The following is a 17,916-nucleotide window of genomic DNA, read 5'->3' as shown; positions in this document are numbered from 1 at the left end:
GCTCATTAAACTAGTCACTTTACCTTCAATTATGTTCAATAATTGTTAAAATGACTAAAAAATTTAATATTAAAGTTTTAAAATTATTGAATAGTATAAACTTCTTGATATTTACTAAAATAGTAAGGAATTTAAGCCCTAGAACCGATTAATGTATTGGCGGACTGATACTAAAGCTGATTGCCCGGTCAGTGCAAGCGAAAACATGTTGAAGTCGGTTCGTAAGAACTTCGTTAACCGAATTTTTTTTCGTTAACCGAATTGAAGATCCTTATGGAAGTCAGTTCGTTAATCGAAATTACGTTAACCGAGGCGTTCGTTAAACGAGGGGTCACCGTATTTTTTCTTCAATATTAATATTATTTATTCCTAATATTTTTTGGTACAGTATATATTATTTTATGTACAAACAATAAGTTCTTCCACACACGAACCTCCCAGCATCCTGCATGGGTTGCATGAATTAGCCCTCCCATAAGGCAATGTACGTAAGTTAAACGTTATTTTATTAATGTTTTTCATATGTTAGAAAGTAAATTACAGTAGTTGTGTATTATTTTCTTTAGTTAGGCAGGATTTGTTCTTGCTTGTGAACTCCTTTCCTGTTGGTTTGTTTTGTATGATATTGGGGTATTTTTGGCATTAGGGAACTGAACCCTATTTTTCTAATATGTTCTTTTATTTGATATATGAAAATTCACTTAATAAATGACTTTATTTGGGAACCTAATCCATTCAGATGTTGAGGGATACCTGTAGTTATATCAAGTGTTAGCCATAATCCGTTAGCCGCAACTCTCCAATACCCGGAATTGAAATTGGTTCTTAATTTTTTCAGAAAAATTCTCTCAATTCGGGGTCTGTAAACGAATTTCCGAGGTTGAAAATTTTCCCCAGTGAAGAGTGGAAAATTCCACTGTCTTAGCTGTAACAGACAGCTACATTCATAGCTCGCACACCGTATCATACAGTATAAATTTTTTTAAATATATTTATTTAACCAAACTTTTAGACAAACTATTCAGGATTATTTGGGAAAAAAATGGCATGTTTAACTAATTTGAACTTATTTTATTGACTCCAGTATGAACATTTCTTACTTTTTTGGTAAAAGAATGGTGACCACATTATATCGTGTTTAAGGATCTCTTATTGGAAGTGGCTCATAGAGAACTTATTCAGGATCACTTTGGTATCAATTCATCTCTATAACATAATTAGAACAAATGCTGTACTGTAATTAAAAGTTTATACAGTACACATTTACACTGCAGTACAGTAAAGGAGGTGGTGGAGATAGTGGGGGAGGGAGGAACACGACCTTTGAGGGGAAAAACTGACTACCACACAGTCAATTTCTCCCCTCAAGGGTCGCATCCTTCCCTTCCATCCACTGCGTCTCACTGCCTCAAACTCATTCTGCTATAAATGTCGTTCATGATATATTATTGTGCAGTACATTATTTATTTATTATTCATTAATTAATAAAGATTGTTACTGTAATAATCTGGATTTATTAATACCTGTACCCTTCATATACAATACTGTATGTATCTCATTGGTAAAAAATAATGTCATCAGGAACACATCTCCATATTTGCAATGGTACCAAATTCATTTCTCTAAGACAATTAGAGCAGATGTTATGAATAAAAGTAGACAGTTTTTTGCTAGCAGCCTACTGCCTCAAAAATACTTTAGCTTTCGTCTTTATTCAAGACATCTTCAGGTTATGAGAACCATTAATTACCCACATAAGAAAGGGTGACCCGACATTCCATCAGAAGGTCAGCAATATGAGACCACTAATACCCCACCCTACCTCCACCTGACTTTGCATCAGGTCAGGTCAGTAACATGAAATACATTGCTCCCCAACAGCTCCATGTGAGTGAAAATACTATACACTGTACCAGTGTTCGGCATAACACAGCTTCATTCACTAGGTGCCCCGCATGCCCGTATCATATAAATTTTTAGTTTTTTAAATATATTTATTAAACCAAATTTTTAAACTAGTATTCAGTGTTATTTTAGTAAGGAAATGGAGTTTCTAACTGAAGTAGAACTGCCTTTACTAACTCGAGTTTCAACATTTGCATTCTTCATAAAGGAATGGAGTCCCCACATTATACCGTGTTGAAATATTTTTTTTAAGGAGAACTTATTCAGGATCATTATGGTATCATATCCATCTCTAACACAATTAGAACATATACTTTGAATAACAGTTTTTAGTTTTTCGCTAACTGTAAATATATTTGCTCGTGCTCACAGTCTAGATGTAAAGGGAGTGTTTGTCCATGTAAGGTGAGATGAAGAGATGCGTACCGTACATGGCGGCGTATAAGTCGACTCCCCTTTTCAAGCAAAAAAAAATTTGGTCATAGAAGTATACCTACCGTATAAGTCGACTCCCCAACTCCAGCAGCTGTCAAGTGTTGTGAAGGACCAAGTCAACCATCAAGACACATACATAAACAGTCAAACAAGCCACTCTATACATGATGTCACACACGTCATTAGTGACTGACCCAACAATCACAACAACACTGAACTCACTTGACTTCCTGCTCAGTCCACCACAGTCCACACACAGCCATCAATAACAAAAGGTGTTTAAAAAAAACTACTGAGAAAAACTTTATTTCATCCATAATAAAAATAGACCAATTATATTAAAGGTAAATATGAAGGTTGTAATACAAAATACTCTCACTTACGGTCATGATTTTAGAGGTCATCATTTTATACCCAGCGTATAAGTTGACCCCCTAACTTTGGACACTAAAAATTTGGCTTCAAAGGTCGACTTATACGCCGCCATATACTGTAGTTTAGAATTGAGATGAGTTGCGTAGTTTAGACTCTCGGAAAACTTTCCCCAGCACCCATCTGGGGATGGGGGTAGTTTGCGTCTGTGCAAGATGCATATTTTAGACTCCTGGAAAGTTTTTCCAACACTGTATCTGGAAAAATTCTTGGAATGTGGGATTTTTTCTATGTTTGAGAGAGTTCTCATTACCGAGAAATCTCTCATCCCCAGAAGAGCTCTGCACCAATTGTTGCGACTAACAAGTATATCACTGTACTTTTGAGAGGTAGAGTCCAAATTGTTGTTCTACATAGAAAATAGCTTTTGAATGGTACCTGTACAGGTAACTTACATTTTACACACGTTTGATTTAAGCGTTTTTGGAATAACGCGATTGTTCAATTTATACCAGAAGCTAATTTACATGCAACTTCTTTCGAAATAACGCGCTCAAGACAGTTTAAATTTGGCGCTCGTATTCACCTTGTCACCTGGCAATGGAGTCGCGTGTGAGGCCTGGTGAGGTGCTGGTAAGTTATTACAGGTTGTAAATAACATGGATAAGGATTTATATATTTGAACAAGACGTCATGTTTTAGTGTTCTAGTTATAGTATTAAAAAAAAAAGTCATACCAGATTACTGTTACTTTAGTGACATCCCACCTCAAAACATTCTTACTAAATTCTTAAGAATTTACTTTCAAACAGAGAACTGTCTGATGGATATTCGTCACAATATGGTTTCGTAATCTCATCATTTTACAATGAGATTATAACAAACAGTAGAATATACAGTACTGTACAGGTTGTACCTCTCTAGTCCGGCATTCTGTGGTCCGGAAACTCCCGTGGTCCGGAACGATTTTAGTATTTCCAATAGGTAGATTGGCAGCTTTTTTTTTTCTTTTTCTTTTTTTACTTATCTGAATTATTATTATTATTACAGGAGTATTAAATTTTTGCCCCTCAGGCTCCAATGTGGGTCAGTGACCTATGCCCGGGTGGGCTAATCCTCGTAAAAAAAACAACAACAAAGCCGCGGGAAATTAAGGTTTGTTTACATCCGGCAGTTCGGCTGCTCTCTCTCTCTCTCTCTCTGCTTGTCTATACAGAGTACAACATTTAACCCTTCAATATATATGAGCAGTAAATAAGTGTTGCTTTCATATTCTTATGTAGAGTAATGACGATATGTTTTCACATGTGCGCACTTACATACGCGCAGTCTCACTTTTTTTTTACCATTAATGGTTAGCTACTTATATTGTTCCATTTATTAACATTAAATAACATTACAGGTACTTCAAACAACCATATTAATTTTTTTACATTAATTTTACTACAGCTACAATCAGGGTCTTATTTTCTTCAGTTTTATATGTAGAACCAATCAGTCACTGGTTTTGTAAGCTTTAACATAAACAATGCCGGCAGCCGTCTCGTCTCCTCGTGTGTTTTAATATTCCACGTATTATTAATAAATTGTATTGTTAATTTTGCACACACAAACATTAATTCAATAAAAACAAATTCAGAAACATTAATTAAAATATATATGAACAGTAAATAAGTGTTGCTTTCATATTCTTATGTAAAGTAATGACGATATGTTTTCACGTGTGCGCATGCGCACTTACATATGCGATCTCTCTTTTTCTTTACCATTATCGTTAGCTACTTCTATTGTTCCATTTATTAACATTAAATAACATTACTTAAAACAACCATATTAATTTTACTACAGCTACAACCAAAGTCTTATTTTCTAAAGTTTTATATGAAGAACCAGTCAGTCATTGGTTTTGTAATCAACGAAAACAATGCTGTGTCATTTCCTCATGTGTTTTAATATTCTACTTATTATTAATGAATTGTATTGCTCATTTTGCACACATAAACATTAATTCAATAAAAAAGACATTCAGTAATAAACAATAATGAATCTTTTGTACATAAGAGAAATGACGCTGTTTACATGATTGTGCACGTTGGCGGGTCGTTCAAACCTGTCGAAATTCAAGTTTCTGCTGTCAAAATTTTTATTTTTTTTGTGTGTTCCAATAAAATAAGTTGAATTAAAAACTCGCGAAATTTGAGAAGCTACTATACGACATTTAACCCTTCAATGTGTCTTTAAAGAGACCATGATGCAGAGAAAGTGGTGCTAGTGCTTCCAAGCATAAGCACAAGTCACTATCTATCCAGGAAAAGGATGAATTTCCATGGTCCGGCACTGGTCAGGTCCTGAGGTTGCCGGACTAGAGAGGTACAGTACAACCTGTACTATGAAGTCAGTCATATCAACATCAACGATTTTAATATAATTAATAATAATAATAAGTATTATTATTATAATAATGTAATAATAAAGTTTATTACTACCTGTACCAATGATGAAGATAATGATGATAATGAAGTACAGTGTTCTGTACAACAACTGTGATGATGTCCAGCAAGCTTCCTGTGTATCACTTTCTCAGTTCACACCAGCACTACTTTTTCTCTGTGCTCTCATTTGTATTGTGTATTTATCAGGTGCCTTTTTATTGTTAAGTGCTGTTTTCCCCCCTTGAGCATGTCTGGAAAATGTCCATCTGCCTCCTCTGGGGTGACTAAAGCTAAAAAGGCACGAAAAACAATCGCAATAGACATGAAATTAAATGTAATCACCCGCCTTCAGAGAGGAGAGCGCGTGTCGGAGGTTGGCCGCGTGCTTGGTTTAAGTGAGAGCACTGTTCGTACCCTGTACGGTATATGATGGTTCCCCCAACCTGTACCATTTACAGGTATTCTTATGGGAAAATTATGTTTAATTTACTCATTTTTTAATTAAGCGGTGATTTTCAAGAATGTAACCCCCACGTAAAACGAGAGGTGAGTGTATGCAATAACTATATACATACACAAATTAATGTAAGAATCCACAATTAGAATATAAAAAATGTGATATGAGGGTTTTATTAATGGGTACAGTACTGTAAGAGTTTATATGTTTGAGCATACTACAGTGGTCCCTCGGTTAACGGGCACAATTCGTTCCAGAAGGTTACTCGTTAACTGAAAAATGTGTTAACCGAAACCATTGTTTCAATGGGATTTTGGGTAATTGGTTCCAGCTCACCGAAAATTACATACAAACTAAAAATAAATGCAGTAAAGTACACTTACTTTGAGGTGTGCATGTAGAAGGCTCCTGGTTGATGATGATGGGAATTAGAATGGGGGTGGAGGAGAAGGGAGAAGAGAAGGCATTGGGGTGGAAGAGAAGTCACCCCATGCCGCCATTACACCCATAAAATTTTAGTTCACTTGGTGTAATTCAAGATTATTTTCTTTATATCAACACTGCACTGTGCTATATATTATCAATATGTAAAATATATTTCAAAATGACCAATAATTTGACTGGAAACACAGAAAAAACGCGTTTATGTTAAAGAGTCTCAAACAAGATGTTCCTTCCTCGGAACCGATAAATAAACTGACGTCAAGCTTGGTGTGTTGAGTGGCTGTTTGGCACGCAACAAACTAGTTTCCTGTACTTCAATTATGTTCAATAATTGTTAAAATGACTAAAAAATTTAAGATAAAACTTTTAAAATTATTCAATAGTACAGCCTTCTTGATATTTACTAAAATGGTAAGGAATTTAAGCCCTAGAACCGAATACTGTGTTGGTGGACTAATACGACAGCTAGTGAGCAAGCAAAAACATGTTGAGGGGCGCTCGTAAGGAATTCGTTAATCGAGGGATTGCTCGTTAACCGAAGTGAAGAATCTTATGGAAGGTAATTCATTAACCAAAATTTCGTTAAACGAGGGATCACTGTACTGCTATGTAGCCATTATGTATTGTTTTATGCATTTATTTTAATTATTTGGTGAATCTGTCTGGGTTTTTCACACAAAAGGGGGCCAGAAATAGGCACTCATTCACTTCTTTGTTGCTTACAGTACACTGTAAACACAGCCAGCTTTGACTGCTTCATGCACAAAACAAAACAAAGGATGTGCAGCAAGCGAAGAGCATCTGTGATGGAATAGTGGTGGAGAACTCCAGCACGGATGTAATTGGTACATATGTGCAGACATGCACAAGTATACTCGGACATATGGCACCATTATAAAAAGTATTTACTGTATCTGTGAATGAATGTATACATGGAGTGGGTCTTTTCAGTTAAATGGTGAAAGCTCACTTCTAACTTTGCATAATAATGCCCATTTAGATGACCTTTTACAGAGGCAGCACACTGCTGCCAGATATGTTGAAATGCAGCTCACCCGGTGATTTGTATTTACCAAAATTAAAGGCTAATTACAAAATTATAATTAACATTGTTACTATAAAGATCTGTTGAGTGGATTTTATGACAGCAATCAGTTATGTCCAAAGAATCTATACTGCAAAGTTGGGTTACCATAAGTAAACATTTATCATCTGTTACTTTATGGTTGTGCATTAGGCACTCGGTCTGCTATTTCGTACTAAAATTCACTGTCTAGTGTCAGTATTATACAGGAGGAAACTGGAGTACCCAGAGGTAAAATGCGATGTTTGGTAGGGTCACATATGATAACACCTGTCTCACATCTGACCTGGGAATGGAACCTGTGATGCAGTAGTGAGAGTCAAGTGGGTGTTTGAGGAATATACCATACAGCTGTACCAGATTTACTAAGGTAAACATAATAATGTTTCCTCCAAGCATATTTTATTCAAGGTATTTCAGTAAGGTATTTTAAAATTATTATTTTCTATATATCAGATATTTAAATATATATTAATGGAATATTTAGGCAGGTCATTGCTCTCTGGGAGAAGACGGGTGTGTGAGTGGCAGGCTGTTAGAGGCTTGGTGTGTGCTAAATTTAAAATGGCAACCACTTGACAACACATACTGATACATGGCAACGGGCTTGCTTTTGTGATGGGCAGATGAATATGAAAAATAATTTTGAGTATATAGGTAGGTTAGTGTTGCTCAGACTTGCATTTGAGGAGGATTTTTTATTTTTTTCTTCCCTTGATTAGCCTACCTGAGCATAGGCCACTGACCCACATCAGGGCTGGGGGGACCATAAATAAATACAGAAATGGAACAAAATAATTACAAATAGAATATTTTATATGGCAGCCAAGGCATTGTTAGAATCATGAGGAACAAACTGAACAAAAAACGAACGAATAATCAAACAAAAAAAATCAGAAATTGTCGAATAATGTTAAAATATTCCAAACTTAGTTAATTCGGATTTTTCGGTAATTCAAGTGACCCAGAGCCCTTTTTTTGTCGAATTAATGAGGGTATAGTGTACTGTATATTGTTTTGTCTTAAATGTTACTTGAAACGGTGGAGTGAGTCATCATTGAGAATCTTTCATGTCAGTGTTTAGAATGTCATACATGATAGATGCAATGAGAGACACTGCTGTTATGTTTTAATTTTCTTTAAAATCATAGCAATAATTATGTTTAGCCCCTTATGTATTGTTATAAGTAGTTTCTTTTACAGTCTCTTCATTCATTTGAATATTTTTTTTTTTCACAGATGCCAGTATTTATCCCCTCGATTCTTGACTGATCAGATGAAAAATTGCAAGTTGTTAATGAAAGCTCCTGCTTGTAGGGAGTATCTCGCCAAAATTTTCCAAGTGAGTCATTGATTTCACATTTATGTGTGTGTGTGTGTGTGTGTGTGTGTGTGCGTGCGTGCGTGCGTGCGTGCGTGCGTGCGTGCGTGCGTGCGTGCGTGCGTGCGTGCGCACACTACTCTGTCGTGTTTTTGAACACTGCTTTCTCCTCCAGTCTTCCAAGCCTGTGTAATATACAGTACCTGGTTTACCTAATGGTCACCCTATGGAGGTGGCCAGCATGTTTTATATTTTATCACTCCACCTTTTTCTGGTTCCTCCTGGCATTCATCTCTCTTGGGTCTCCAATCAAAAGCCATTTTTGGTTCAGTATTTGGTGTTCTCCATCCTGTCCATATGATCTATCCATCTCATTGTAGACATTTCTATTCTGTTAAGTAATTGTATTAGTCCAAACATTTCCCTGTTTCTTATTCTACCATTTATTGTTTCCCCCTAATGTATATCAGAGAGCTTTCATTTTCCATCCCTTGAAGACATAGTCCAGGTTTTAGCTCCATATATTGAAGTTGGAGCCAAACTTGCATTGAGTATTAGCATCTTTACTTTATCAGGGACACCATTCTCTTTCAAAGGCAGAGATATAAATGCTTTAGCTAATTAATATTTTAAAAAATTCTTTCTGTAATTTCCTTGTGCAAATTGGTTGTTGTTAAAATTAAGCTTCACTGGTACAGTGTATTTGAATTTTGTGATTTGGGGCAGAATTTCTTCCCTACTGTTATTTAGTTGTTGTTCTGCACTATTACAAAGCATTATGGGTGTCTTTGTTTAATTTTTGTGCAAAACATATTTCCTAAAACTTTTGTCCCATCATTGTATTATATTTTCCAGGTTATCTCTTGTGTATGCCAGTGTCTGAATGGCGAATTGTTGTTGAAAATTTACTTTCTTAATCCATATTTGATATGAAGAGATGATATTAACTTAGCACTGCCATGGACTGTAGGTACAGTAAGACCTCCGTAAGTCAGACTATATAGGGCTTGAGGCTGTCCGACTTATCTAGAATTCCAACTTATGTGTAACCTTCTCCCCCTGGGTGTTTTCATCCATCATTTTGGTGAAAACTCCCTTCCAGAAACGAAATTGGACAGTATTCATTTACACTGCACTTACTTTTAGTGTAGTAGATGAACCTTGAGGTTAAGGATGATGGGGGGCTGCTTACGCTTAAAATACATGTACAGTCAACCCTCACTTTACGCGGTTAATTCAACCCACAGGGTACTGCGTAAAGTGAACAACATAACATATGGGATTAATTGAAATAGAGACCGGGCCGACCCCCAAACTCCACTTTTTGACGACACACAACTATGTTGTAGTAAAAATATTATCTTAACTTTATGATGGTATGCACACACAATTAATAATTAAGAGAAATATCAATAATATTAGGTTTTTTAACACTTACATTAGTAGAAAAGATGGCTGGGCACACGGGGATGGGCGGTTGGTTCCGAGGCAGAGGGCAGATTATTGGCCCTCACCTGTATCACTTGTATCAATTGTATCACTATCCACCACAGAGGCTTGCAGGGTCTCTTTGTCAAACCCCTCAAAGTCCATATAAGTCTATATCCTCACTATAATTATCACTATCACTGACTTGGGCCGGCTGTGGTGGGTGGCGGGTGAAGAACTCGGTAATGTTTTGATGACTGGGCGACCTTGTGCGCACCATGCTCGCGCCGCTTACACAACATGGCGGATGGCGGGAGGTTTGGATCTAAAAATGGCGCGGCTCGCCAGCCGCTCTCCGCGTAAAGGGGTACACGCACCGCGGAATGTGAGCATCCTGGGTTCTGGCAGGGCACCGCGTAAACGTGGAAACGCGGAATGTGGGACCGCGTAAAGTGAGGGTTGACTGTATTTGTACTTTTATTTAATTACACTTCATATTTAGTTTACACATTTCTAGTATGAGTTCGGTGGGCAGATGGATACAGCGCCCGCCTTCTGTTCCAGTTCACCCAGCTGTAAATGGGTACCTAAGTTTACAACTTGGGGAAATGAATGCAGTCTAGTGGAGTACCAGTCATGCTGCTTCCTTGTGTACTGAAGGCTTTTGAGTTTGCAGTTGTTATATCCACACTGTCCCTAACAGGCAGTCATACCTATGGGACCCACTTTTCATATCTAGTATGCACTTAAATCTGGCTGATCTCATAAAAAGTACCCCGCTTCAGCCGAAACTCCTGCTGGAGAACATTCATGGAGCCCCCAGAAACGATTCTGTCTCATATCTTCAGTTTTTCTTCAATTGGTAGAATTCTCAGCACCATTCCTCTTCTCCCACTGGTGTTGTTTTGCCTTTACTCACTTTAGAGACCACAATAATACACCAGGGAAGCACTAAATACCCCAAAAAAATCCCAGAGTACACAGTGGAGTAATAGTCACAACAACAAACATGTACTGTAGGAACTGACTCCTCTCCCAACTGCTGCCCCCCTCACAATCCCACCTAAGCCAGAGCTTGTCTGATTTATAGGGGTTTCTGACTTACAGAAGTCTTACTTAGAGGGTCTTACTTATATCTATAACACATCATTTATTCCATATTGTTTGTACGTTTCCATAATCTTTCTCGAGGTGCAGTGTAAAATACTTTTCTTAGATTAATGTAAACTAGAGAAATAGAAGTGTTGAGTTCCCACATTTTTTTCCATAACTTGATGGAGGGTAAAGATCTTATTGATTGCCCCTCATCCAGCTTTAAAACCAGATTATCATTCTCATACGGTAGCTGTCTCCATGATACCTGTTGTTCTTCTTTATTGGATCGTTTTGTATAATTTATTCATCTGATTGATGATGAATATTTTCCTGTAATTTTCATATTCTTGTGAATCATCCTTATTTTTGTAACATGTGTAATTTGTTTAGTCCAGTCAATGGGAATTATTACTTGTTCAAAGGGTTTATTGATTTGATATGATTTGAAAGATAAGGTACAGTATAACACTTAACTGCTTTAGCTCTCTCGTTAATTGTAAGTTATTATTGTGGTAGTGTGGCACATTGTGCTAAGTTAGGATTGTGGATGTTGTTTTATTCACCACAGTTCAAATTGACCTATAGTTAATAGCTGTTTCCTATACATAATGGCCCCTCCCTATATGTGTATTGGACACTCCCTCAGAGCCACAGTACTGACTTGTCACTATGGATAAGACACCTACTTAGGGAGGACCCAATACACCTCCTGCACCCCCTTGAAAAAGAGCAAAGAAAGATAAATAACTATATCAACCACTTAATGCATTTTAGCATTGATGGATGAGTTAATTGATGAAGAAGTGGGTACAGTGGTGAGGGCTGAAGAAGTGGGTACAGTGGTGAGGGCTGAAGAAGTGGGTATAGTGGTGAGGGCTGAAGAAGTGGGTACAGTGGTGAGGGCTGAAGAAGTGGGTACAGTGGTGAGGGCTGAAGAAGTGGGTACAGTGGTGAGGGCTGAAGAAGTGGGTACAGTGGTGAGGGCTGAAGAAGTGGGGACAGTGGTGAGGGCTGAAGTGGGTACAGTGGTGAGGGCTGAAGAAGTGGGTACAGTGGTGAGGGCTGAAGAAGTGCAGTGGTGAGGGCTGAAGAAGTGGGTACAGTGGTGAGGGCTGAAGAAGTGGGTACAGTGGTGAGGGCTGAAGTGGGGTACAGTGGTGAGGGCTGAAGAAGTGGGTACAGTGGTGAGGGCTGAAGAAGTGGGTACAGTGGTGAGGGCTGAAGAAGTGGGTACAGTGGTGAGGGCTGAAGAAGTGGGTACAGTGGTGAGGGCTGAAGAAGTGGGTGCAGTGGTGAGGGCAGTGGTGAGGCTGAAGAAGTGGGTACAGTGGTGAGGGCTGAAGAGTGGGTACAGTGGTGAGGGCTGAAGAAGTGGGTACAGTGGTGAGGGGCTGAAGAAGTGGGTACAGTGGTGAGGGCTGAAGAAGTGGGTACAGTGGTGAGGGCTGAAGAAGTGGGTACAGTGGTGAGGCTGGTGAAGTGGGCTGAAGTGGGACAGTGGTGAGGGCTGAAGAAGTGGGTACAGTGGTGAGGCTGAAGACAGTGGTGAGGGCTGAAGAAGTGCAGTGGTGAGGGCTGAAGAAGTGGGTACAGTGGTGAGGGCTGAAGAAGTGGGTACAGTGGTGAGGGCTGAAGAAGTGGGGGTGGTGAGGGCTGGTGAGGGCTGAAGAAGTGGGTACAGTGGTGAGGGCTGCTGGGTACAGTGGTGAGGGCTGAAGAAGTGTGGTGAGGGCAGTGGTACAGTGGTGAGGGCTGAGTGGGTACAGTGGGTACAGGGGTGGTGGGTACAGTGGTGAGGGCTGAAGTGGGAGTGGTGGGCTGAAGGTGGTGAGGGCTGAAGAAGTGGACAGTGGTGAGGGCTGAAGAAGTGGGTACAGTGAGGGTTGACAGTGGTGAGGGCTGAAGAAGTGGGTACAGTGGTGAGGGCTGAAGAAGTGGGTACAGTGGTGAGGGCTGAGGAACAAGGAACTAGAGCATATTTTTGGGTCAGATTACCATAACTCTAGTATCCAGTCCACTCGATTACAGTACTTTGAATTGTTTTTTTGATGCTGTTATGGACCAAATTACCACACCCCAATTATTATTATTTTTTTTTAATATACAGTAAACCTTCGATGAATTGGACTTCAATATATTGGAATTTGCTTTTTTCGGACTCTGAGATGCCCTGGTCACCAGAAATACTAAATAAATAAAATATATGGGCAAGATTAATACCAAAAATCTTATGAAATGAACCACACCTACTGAATACGGTACAGTGGTCTAGTCAGATTTGCTATAGGCCTACTGAGAACTAAGACACTTGAGTATGTTAGCAGGCTGGGGCTGACTGGGTGTTGCCACATTTGTCAGGTTTATTTATTTATTGATTCAGTATTATATTCTTATATGATTGGCCTATTATAGTTTATGGTTCATCATGATTAATATAACATCTTCAGCAATAGAGAAAATATACAATACTGTATGTAATTTGTAATATGACTTGAAAATAATGGGATAAGCTGTATCAGAAGGTTATTTACTGAAGATGTGTTCGTGTGAGAGCTTTCTGCAGACTAGCTTACAACAGGGGTCACTACAACACACTGTATAGTATTTGATATGAAGATACCTTACTAAAAACATTTACTACCTTTGAGTATTATATGATGGCTCAATTTGGCTACTTATTAGGGGGCAGTGAAATTTTGCTCAAAGCTGCACTCTTCAGTCATTGTTCCTTATACATATCTAAGACTCCATGCCAAATTTGAAGCTGATATGTCGAGGTTTAGTCTGCCGCATTTTCTACTGAAATTTTTAAATTTACCTACAGTACTAGCCAAACAGCCGCTTGAGCAAAAACATAGATATCTGGTAGCTGGAGATATTCCTTATGTTGAGGATAATTCAGATGATTCAAGAGATATTCCTCTCGTCAATACTGATGCTGATTTTGTCCCTGATCCAAGGGCTCTGACAGACACCAGTTCACAGAACCGGACAAGACTCCCTACACTGGCTGCCGCTTGTGACCAATACTTGATTAGTGATTATGCTGGAGCTGCCATTGCTACTGCCACCTTAACTGACTATGGCATTATCACAAAGGATGACAAGAGTCAGGTTATTGGACCACATAAGCTGCGGGATGCGAGACAAAAATACCGATTTAAGAGGCAAGAAATTGAGATGGCTAGTTTAGATAATTTGACGTCACTCTATTTTGATGGTAAGAAGACCGCCACTCGTGTGATGATAAAGAATGAGAAGACCGAGAAATGGAGTTCGAGGATGATGGTGAAAGATCATTATGTCATCATGGTTGAGCCTGGCAATGAATATCTCACACATGTGACTCCCAAGACTGGACACGGAAAGCAGATTGCCAAAACTATTCACGAGTTTCTGGTGGAGAAAAATCTAACCCAGCAGCCCATTGTGTGTGTTGGTTGTGATGGAACCAATGTAAATGTAGGATCAGAAAATGGAGTCATTCATCATCTTGAAATGTTACTTGGTCACCCGCTCCATTATTTCATATGTCAGCTTCACGGAAATGAGCTGCCTTTCCGCGCAGTTTTTATCACTATGATGGTAAACCAAGTGGTCCTGAGCATTGGCGTGGTCCCATTGGAAAGCAGATCAAGGAGTCTTTGTCTGAGCTTCCAGTTGTCGCCTTCCAGCCAGTCAGTTTCCCTGATTTCCCTGTGTTTAATGATGAAGTGGAGAAAGATCTGTCCTGGGATCAGAAATACCTGTATAGGATTTGTAAAGGAGTTATCACAGGTGTTGTTGAAGATGACTTGGCTGCTATTGAGCCAGGTCCTCCCTGTGTGTCAAGGTGGAACACCTTATGGAGTAGAATCCTCAGGCTGTATGTAGCAACATCAAGACCCAGCCATGAGTTGAAAAGAATTGTCATTACAATAATAAAGTTCAGTGCTCCAATGTGGTTTTACATCAAGATACACCCTTACGTAACACACGGCTCAAGGAACGTATTCCAGTCCCTGCTATATATGAAACACCTGAATAGTGAGGAGGAGACGATAGTGAAGAAGGCTGTCCAGAGAAATGCATACTTCGCCCACACAGATCAACTTCTTCTTGGTATGTGTGCAGATGAGGACATGACTGTTAGAGAAAAAGCTGTCTCAATGATAAGAAAAATTAGAGAGGAGAATCAGCAAAAGGAAGAATGCACTGGCAGATCTGAAGAGGAGGAGGAAGATTCTGATGCTGCTGTTGACGAGAATTTGTTAAACTATACTGATGAGGAGGGTAAAGATGGAGATGGGAATGAGGATGTGCCTCCTGTAGTCAACATGAGAAAGGTGGTGACTCCGAAACTAAAGTGGCAAGCAAAAAACTATCATTCCATGATTAACTGGAGGAATGAACTCAAGACTGAGCCTCCTTACATTGCTTCTCTGTCAAATCTACAGGTTAATGACATTCTTGAGACACCATTAGTGGTGCCCAAGTGGCCAAACAGCACTCAGGCGGTCGAGAGAGGCATAAAAGTGATGACTGAAGCTTGCACTGAAGTGACGGGATACGAATCGAGAGATGGATATATTAGGCAAAGATTATTGTCTAGGAAAATGATGCCAAGGTTCCGCACAAAAAAGAATTTCAATATGAACTTGTAATGATTTTCTATACGGTGTACCTGTAAAATAACATGTGAATTAAATCGATGTCACCCATGTTAAATTTATCATTATCCTGGAAAACATTAAATGACACCTAATTTTTGGTATACACTAAAAGTTGACAAAAAGTCGTTCGCGATGCGGCAGGGTAAGTATGCATGAAATGGCGTGAAATTTTGCACAGGTGTTTGTTACAGCCATACAAACGATGCCTGAAAAGTGCAGCCTGCAACTCAAATAAAAGTGTTTTTTCCCTGCCCGCTACTACTTATACACTTAGACAAATGATTAATGAATAAACCAGGGTATATGCAGATGCATAATACTTTACACTACAATATTACTTATCAAGTGATGATTAATACACTACAGTACAATATTACTTATTAAGTGGTGATAAATACACAACTGTATAGTATTAATTTACTAAGTGTTGAAGACAGACATTGTGGTAAGCCAATCAGTTGTTTGCTCTTTGTAAACAAATGACTCATGGTGTTCAGAGTGGGATTTTTTTTCAGGAAAGTTGATTCTTTTAGGATAATATTTTATCAATCTGACACCAAATGATCCTAAATTATATGAGAATTATGGTGAGACTGCATAATGGAGTGTTAAAGGAATCTTGGGGGAGAGAGCACCCACCCATGCTACCCCCCCCCTCCTCCTCCCCTCTGCCAGCTGCTCCCAGATAAACATTCGTCTTCCACATACAATATACTCCTACACTTATTTGTTCTTATTTTTATCTTTATGGTACTGTACAGTATACAGTTTTCTCTTTATTCATAAGACAAATTCTGTGGTTACTTACATATAACACTTTACAGTAAATAACAATCATCTCAGTTACAACAGTTGTTGACAACCAGACTTATATGTCTGATTTTCAACCCACAGAGTTTTGTTTCATATATTTTTTTTTATTGTTGATGTTATATTCTTTTAATAACCTTGTTATACACTTTAAGACCCGAGTTGTTGAAGTGTAGTAATAACATAACAACTTATTTTCTTTAAACAGTTAAGATAAGCAGTGTTATCCTCCATATATTCACATTTTTCAGACTTTTGCATTTTTCGGACTTGGGTCTGTCCCAATTAATCTGATTTGTCGAGGTTCTACTGTAATCTTTAATCTCTATGTGGATACTTTGTTAAACATATTCCAAAATGAAATCTCAACATTATTTGTTTGGTATCAATGCCCTTGGACCCCATTAGGGGGTATCAGCCGACCACCCGACCTTGAACACCCTCCTCTCCCAGTGCAAATGCTGGAAAAAATCCATGTTGAGTATTGGAAAGAAAACTGCCTTATTTATGTCCCTGTGTTTACAAAATATACAAAGAGAGATTTGCACCTTATTTAGCCAAGATTTTTACACTTCTCTGACACTATGACACAGGGCATGAGTCACAGGTCGTGCATGATAAGACCAATGTGTGTCATTTTGAAAAACAATTATACCGGGTATTTCAGGCCTTCCCAGAAACTTGTAATTGACAAATATGTTTTTATTTGGAGGTCAGCTAACCATCAAGCAATACATTCCTGACAAGTGACATATGCTAATTGGCTTGAAAATTTGTTCCCCTTGACTGAAACAGATAATTTGTACGATGTATGGGTAATAGTTTAGACAGAGAAGACTACTACCATTCCCAAGAATGATCCCTTTGGTGTTTCAAGTGCTGTTGGACAAATATCTTGGGAAAGACCATATTCACTAAACTGATAATCGTTATGTGAGCTCAGCTCTGTGTCAACACCTTCATGAAAGAAAAACACGATCCTATGGCACAGTAAAGCAGAGAAAAAAAGGCATACTAAAATTTATTATAGTACTAAGATAGAAACAGGTGAGTGTTAGCTGCAGAAAACCAACATTGTCTTGGCCTTGAAAATGTGCAACAAGGGAGAGAGGGTTCTGACAGGGACCACCTAAGAACAAATGAGTAAATCAAGAAATCAGATGCTGTGCTGACTACATACAGCTAGACCCCGACTTACGGCAATGAAATACAGTACAGTAAAAGTAATAAATAATGAGGAATGGATACAGTACAGTGAAAGTAATAAATAATGAGGAATGGATACAGTGTGACTGAGCACTTACCTTTAATGTAGTCAGCTGAATGCACATGGGGGCCCCCCTATAATTTTCTAATTATACATGGAGACTACATTAACTGGAAACGTTTCGGTATAGAAAATGCGTGCGTCATTTGGGAAAAAAAATGGTCACATCTGCGGCGGTCGTAAGTCCAACCAGTCGTAAGTCGGGGACTACCT

General features: G+C 38.6%; 1 protein-coding gene across 3 annotated transcripts in view; it reads left to right on the top strand.

Annotated features, from left to right (window-relative positions):
- LOC121862376 (kelch-like ECH-associated protein 1) overlaps positions 1-17,916 on the top strand; it is a 141,526-nt gene that overhangs the window by 102,233 nt on the left and 21,377 nt on the right. For all 3 annotated transcript variants that reach the window (XM_042360635.1, XM_042360633.1, XM_042360634.1), the window contains one exon: positions 8,370-8,472. In XM_042360635.1, coding sequence (XP_042216569.1) covers positions 8,370-8,472 — 103 coding nt within the window. The remainder of the gene's footprint in view (positions 1-8,369; positions 8,473-17,916) is intronic.

Source organism: Homarus americanus, unplaced genomic scaffold (assembly GCF_018991925.1).
Source record: "Homarus americanus isolate GMGI-L3 unplaced genomic scaffold, GMGI_Hamer_2.0 scaffold31037, whole genome shotgun sequence".
NCBI lineage: Eukaryota > Metazoa > Arthropoda > Malacostraca > Decapoda > Nephropidae > Homarus > Homarus americanus.
This window is presented reverse-complemented; position numbering and strand designations above follow the sequence as displayed.